At 38.0% G+C, this 6,264-nt stretch overlaps 1 protein-coding gene across 2 annotated transcripts; it reads left to right on the forward strand.

Moving 5' to 3' along the window:
- Positions 1–77: 77 nt before the first annotated feature.
- Positions 78–6,019, forward strand: LOC7487133 (protein IMPAIRED IN BABA-INDUCED STERILITY 1). 2 transcript variants are annotated; one of them, XM_024581902.1, is made up of 9 exons: positions 78–611; positions 757–1,041; positions 1,241–1,558; positions 2,246–2,473; positions 2,835–2,932; positions 3,479–3,566; positions 3,658–4,185; positions 4,873–5,005; positions 5,486–6,019. In XM_024581902.1, the coding sequence occupies exons 1-9, from the start codon at positions 252–254 to the stop codon at positions 5,509–5,511; spliced, it is 2,064 nt and encodes a 687-aa protein (XP_024437670.1). In that variant the 5' UTR covers positions 78–251; the 3' UTR covers positions 5,512–6,019. The 2 variants fall into 2 exon arrangements, with proteins under 2 accessions (XP_024437670.1, XP_002317972.1); XM_002317936.3 differs by having other exon boundaries at positions 79–611; positions 5,492–6,019.
- The last annotated feature ends 245 nt before the right edge of the window (positions 6,020–6,264 follow it).

Below are 6,264 nucleotides of genomic sequence, written 5' to 3' on the forward strand. Positions count from 1 at the left end.
GTCAACACTTAATTTTCAGTATATCTATAAAAAACGACAAACTACCAAACATTCCAAAGCTTTTCTTCTTCTTCTTCTTCTGGTTGGTATAAAATATAAATAGCAAACCAACCCCTTTGTTTTCTTTTGAAGAAATCTGGGCATCCGAACCTTCATTTTCGTTTTTGAAGCTCCGCCTTCTTGGCTCTTGTTTTTTATCCAATTCACTGACCCGACTCCCTTACAACCCGAACCCGACTTCCAACTCAAAAATGGGCTGCGTGAGCGCGAAGCAGGCGGTGTCCGTCACACCAGCGTTGGACCATTCCGGAGCGTTCAACACGGGTCGGATTCGGGTCGGCGTGGACCAGCACCCAAGTTTCAAGAAGAATGGGGATCGCCGTCACCATCATGAGATGGTGGTGAGTTGCGGAGGGAGCGAGTTGGGTGAGTCAGGAAGAGCTCCAAGTTCAAATGGCGAGTCGTTGAGCTTTAGATTGAGGAATTTGCACAAGTACATTGAAGGTGAGCAGGTGGCAGCAGGTTGGCCGGCCTGGCTAAGTGCCGTCGCTGGCGAAGCCATTCACGGTTGGGTCCCTCTGAATGCTGATGGTTTTGAGAAATTGGACAAGGTTGTTAATTATATGTTAATAGAAAATACTGTCTTACTCATCTGAAACTGGACAAGGCTCTGCTATTTCATTTTAGTTTATAAATGCATGCATAGCTAGTTCCCCTGGATAGTCAACTTATACTTATGCCCAATTGCTTTGGTAGATAGGACAGGGTACATATAGCAGTGTGTTCCGGGCACGTGAGACTGAAACTGGGAGGATCGTTGCTCTGAAGAAGGTTCGGTTCGACAATTTTGAGCCTGAGAGTGTCCGATTTATGGCCAGAGAGATATTGATTCTTCGTAGACTCGACCACCCCAATATCATGAAATTGGACGGATTAATCACTTCGCGATTGTCATGTAGCTTATACCTTGTCTTTGAGTACATGGAGCATGATATCACTGGACTCCTGTCATGCCCTGATGTCAGGTTCAGTGAGTCACAGGTTTTAACTCTGCCTTTCTAGAATTTGTGTTTTTTCCTCAAGACCACTTGGAAATAATTAAATAAATAAATAAAAAAGATTCTCTTAATCTGTAGCATCATATGAACAGTTTACTTTACAAAACAAAGCATGTTAAGGTGCCCGTTGATTGCGGTTTATTTCTGTCCTCTGAATTGCATAAATTACTCTTCTTTTGCAGATTAAGTGCTACATGAGGCAATTATTATCAGGACTTGATCACTGTCACTCAAAGGGTGTAATGCATCGGGACATCAAAGGGTCAAATCTTCTCGTAAACAATGAAGGAATACTCAAGGTAGGAGATTTTGGATTGGCAAACTTCTGTACTTCCGGGCACAGACAACCTTTAACCAGTCGTGTAGTGACTCTGTGGTACCGTCCTCCTGAACTTTTGTTGGGTTCTACCGATTATGGAGCATCTGTGGATCTCTGGAGTGTAGGCTGTGTATTTGCAGAACTTCTTCTTGGAAAACCTATCCTTCAAGGGAGAACAGAGGTAAGCACGTACATGGTTGTGCATTATTATTCATCTAGTCTTTTTTTGTACGATCGGTGTAATACATTAAGAACCAAGGTGCTAAAGATTTATATTGGTTTCCGTGAGTACTTCTATTCCCATATCTTTCTTAGGTTAGAATTAATAGAAGCTAAGTTTATTCATATCTTGTACAATTCTTCGATTCATGAATGGATTGTACAAGTAAAATTCCTTAAAGATTACTCTATTATGATGCTAGTTATGCTTTTCTTTTGTCCTCACCGCTACGTGATATGGCAGTGAGGAGAACCAGTTTGTATCTATTACATAATTTCTGTTACTGGTACCAGCCAATTTGGTGTGCAGCTGTTCTTTTATCTAAGAGTGAAATTTAAGGAGGTAAAAAAAAAAAATCAAGAAGTTACAACCATCCACCACGAAGCAATATCTAGAATATGGAAATAAAACTTGGTAATCTGCACAGACTTCCATTTGATTATGTGAGTTTGTGCTTCATTTAACAGTAGAGCGTGGCAAATCGCTAACATGCCAAGTTGGGATGATCAGATATAGCTGTTTCCCATTTTTGTTGTTGTTGCAGACTACTAAAGCATTAGATTTAACAAAAATTAGCTGTTCTTGTAATTTCTGTTGATTTGCTTTTTTCTTCGAGATTTTGTATGAATGCTCTTCTTTTCCCTCCAGGTTGAACAGTTACACAAAATTTTCAAGCTCTGTGGATCCCCGCCTGATGAATACTGGAAAAAGTCTAAACTTCCTCATGCAACTTTATTCAAACCACAACAACCTTATGACAGTTGTCTTCGTGAGACCTTTAAAGATTTGCCAACAACTGCTGTGAACCTGATTGAAACTCTTCTCTCTGTAGAGCCTTACAACCGTGGGACTGCTTTTTCTGCTCTTGCATCTGAGGTGATTATTACCTCCCATTGCATTTGATATGCTAATTGAAATAGATGACCTTAATTCATATAGCCATGGAAATTGGTATACTTCATGAAGTTCTATTTGAATCCTCTTACACTGGTGGATCTCATTTCAGCCATTCTTTCCATTCTCACCAAGAAAAAGAAAAAGAAAAAGAAAAAAAACAGAGATTTCTTGTCTAACCTTCATGTACTTCCATTTTAGTTTTCAAGTGTTTTCTCTTTTATTGTAGTAAATCAGACGCAAATAGCAGTGGTGTTTCTTTATGGAAATTGTGTGACTTGGTGCCTTAGGTTTGCCTCAGTAGGATTCTTTAAGTACAAGCTTCTTACCTACCATTTTTCAGTATTTCAGCACAAAACCTTATGCGTGTGATCCATCAAGCTTGCCAAAATACCCACCTAGCAAAGAGATTGATGCAAAAAAACACGAGGAGGCAGGGAGGTGAGGATTCTCATTTTTCTCATCCAATTTTCTAATAAAAGATTTGTCTCTCCTCTATATTAAACCTTAGTTTTGGCAGCATTACTTTTTCAAATCAATGAAGTCAATTCCATATCTGTGGTAACAACTAAGACACGTAATTAGCTGGATTTTTCTAGATAAGAGATTTAGGATTCAAGCAACTTATGGCCATAGATTTAGCATTCAAGCAACTTATGGCCATGGAGTTAAATGACAATCAAAATTCGTCCATTATGCTTCAAAGTTGCATCAAACAGCATTTGTCAGCCATGTGACCACTGGTATTACCAAGAAAATGAAACAGATGCCACTCATTAAAATCGTATACCTTAGGAAAAGTCTATAATTGCTAGCGTTGGACATTCAAATACCTGTCAATTTACAAACCACATGTAGACAGCACTTGAAAATTTATGTCTAGAAACTCTATTGACTAGAGGCTTATAATTTAAAACTCTTGAAATCTCCAGGATTGTAGGTTATACGCTTATACTGACATCCAATATATTGGCTCTGAAATTTCAGGAAAAAGATCAGTGGGAGAGGTCGTGGCACTGAAACAAGAAAGTGTACAAGAAAACCATACGGAATCAGTAAATTGGCACCAGCAGAGGTCTCGCTTGCACACGCGCATGCACACACACATGCAGTTGTTTGTGGAAGCTGATTCACACTGATAGTGACAAGTTCCTTTCTGTCTCCAGGATCTAGCAGCTAGAATACAATGCGGTCAAATCAATACCAGTAATATGCGCATTCCAAAGGTAAGAGATGGCAAGTCCGGTGGAGAGGCACGGAAGCCATCACTTGATAAATTGGAAGAGATTTTCCACATAAAGAATGCATCCCAAGGAGACATTCCCTTTTCTGGCCCATTACAAGTTTCTAGTTCAAGTGGTTTTGCTTGGGCAAAAAGACGAAATGGCGATGCATCCATAAGATCCCACAGTAGGTCTATTTCAAGAGGTCATTCTAATAATGGATTAGAACCCTCCTCTGAAGAGAAAAATAATTCTGACTCAAAACAGCATAATAATGGGGATCTCATATATGGAGTTCGTACCAATTCTAGAGGTCATAATTCATATGAGATTTCTAAGTTCGCATTGCAGAAACAATGGAGTCAGTTTGAACGTCCAGATTCTTTTGATGCTTCTGAGGAGTACCATTCTCAAGAGCTATCATTGGCACTTTATCAAAGAGAAGGAATGGAATCCAAGAGAAGTAATTTGGTATGTGTGTAAATATTAAGCCCGCATCTAACTTCATTTACATTTTTTGTTGAAGATGAAACGAGATAAATTTCTTCATTTTTGCCTGAAAATGCATGTAACTTGTCATATTTTAAAATTGAATGAAATTTCAAGTTGGGGATAACTGGGAGGCGGTGATGAACACAGTCAGCAGCAGGGTTCAAGTCACCTAATTGCTGGCTGTTGCAGTGGGGAACTGCTAATTGGGTTTAAGTGGTGGTGTGCTTTAGCAAAGACAGCAACAGGGGCAATGATTTTTCATGATTTATATCTCCTTTTCTATTGAGAGAATCTTGAAACCTCAAAATTTTGTATTTATTCAACTGGAGGTTTTTTTTTTTTTTAATTGTATCTCTATACGTTGAAAGAAAAAGCAAAGATCAGGCTTACTAAATAAGATTTCTACTTTGTCATGGTTAATCCAAGAGTCAGCAAACTTCGACACCAATATCACACTGGGATGATTAACTCTTTGTCCATAGTTCCAGTCGCTTGTAGAGTGTTTGAACTGCACAGAATTTGAGATATGAAATTACCTTTAATCCTTTTCTATGTCGTTGTTATGTTAGTGAATTGAAAGGAAAAAAAAAACATTAGAGAGGTGCCAATTAAAGTTTAACCGTTAACTCTCTACTGATTTTCTAACTTGAAGTTTAACATGAACAGGTTTTTCAAGATCAAATGGACAAGGTTGACTTTTCTGGACCCCTGTTATCTCAATCACACAGAGTGGATGAACTCTTAGAAAGACACGAGCGCCACATTCGCCAGGCAGTCCGAAAATCATGGTTTCATAGAGGTATGGAGATGATAACACTAGTCCCCCCACTTTTTATAATATTTTTTAAGGTTTTTAGATCATCATCAAACATACCAACTTGGTCTATGTTCATTGCATTGAATCATGTAAGACCCTAGTTTCATTCCTTTCTTAACCCTGTTGTTATAACGTAAAAATATGATTAATTGATGTAAGGTGTTGAGTTATACCTAAATAATGAAAGTAAATTGAATCTAGATAATTGATCGGGGACAAGAGGTGGCTAATTAATCATTGACTATCAATTCCCATTATGATGGTCATAACTGATGCTGTCATCTATGAAATTCTACTTCTCATAAATTGGTAGTGAAATTATAGAGGAAACTTGAACTCTGGTATAGTGGGGCTAGCATTACACATTATTTTTATTAATTGTGATAGTAGTTGCCCGTTGCCACCGCACATGGAACTTCATGAAGTTCCATAATACCCAATTTGACTAATTTTTTCTACTAGTTATAGGTAAGAAGCATGGAAAGTGATCATTATTATGAATGCCCGGCGAAGCCGAAGTCCTTTTTATATGATGGATGGGTTTCTCTCCAAGCAAAACTTGAGAAACCTTGTACAAGAGGCCACTTATCAGGAATCCCACCCTCAAGGAGACAAGTTTAAACTGAACCGTTGTACCCAACAATGACCACCATTGAACCATCAGCTGAATGGAAAGTCCCGCATAAGAATGGCGAGGAATGGAAATCTGGAAGCTAAATGTTGATTGCTTTCCTGTATATCCAAAAAAGAGGAGGAAATGGGGATTAAAGAGAGGTACATAATGGTGGTTTGCTCTCTTCTTTTTCCCCTATTCCTTTTGTATGTTAAATTATCACCTTTCTTTATTTTATTTCATCTTTAGTCTGTTTTGTCAGCCCTTTTCTTTTTCCTTTCCTTTTATTATGATTTGACCTATCCTGCCAATGTTAAAAGTGTAATGATTAGTGATCCCGAGATTAATTTATGTAAATGCGCAGAGTTTTCAGGTTTGCAGCATATGTTTCTCTTTTTAATATTCCTATCTGATACATGAAGCGATTCTTAAATGCAATTAATGGACATTTGGCAATTAGATCATAACATGAGCAAGTGTAATTTCTTTTAGGCAATAGCAGGGGAGCCAGGATGCCGTTCAGATGGACAAGTTACAGATTAATCGAAGTCAATAGTTAATTGTTATCCAATTATTTCACTAATTATGAATGATATGGACAATTAATTTTCATATATTATGAAAATTA

The sequence above is a fragment of the Populus trichocarpa genome, chromosome 12, assembly GCF_000002775.5.
Source record: "Populus trichocarpa isolate Nisqually-1 chromosome 12, P.trichocarpa_v4.1, whole genome shotgun sequence".
In the NCBI taxonomy this organism is placed as follows: Eukaryota; Viridiplantae; Streptophyta; class Magnoliopsida; order Malpighiales; family Salicaceae; genus Populus; species Populus trichocarpa.

Bases quoted from the DNA above. Each gene is read 5' to 3' on its own strand.
- LOC7487133 (XM_024581902.1), top strand. From the start codon at position 252: ATGGGCTGCGTGAGCGCGAAGCAGGCGGTGTCCGTCACACCAGCGTTG. The intron at 2,474-2,834 runs GTGATTATTACC...ACCATTTTTCAG, and splicing joins TTTCTGCTCTTGCATCTGAG to TATTTCAGCACAAAACCTTA. The intron at 5,006-5,485 runs GTATGGAGATGA...TTTTTCTACTAG, and splicing joins AAAATCATGGTTTCATAGAG to TTATAGGTAAGAAGCATGGA.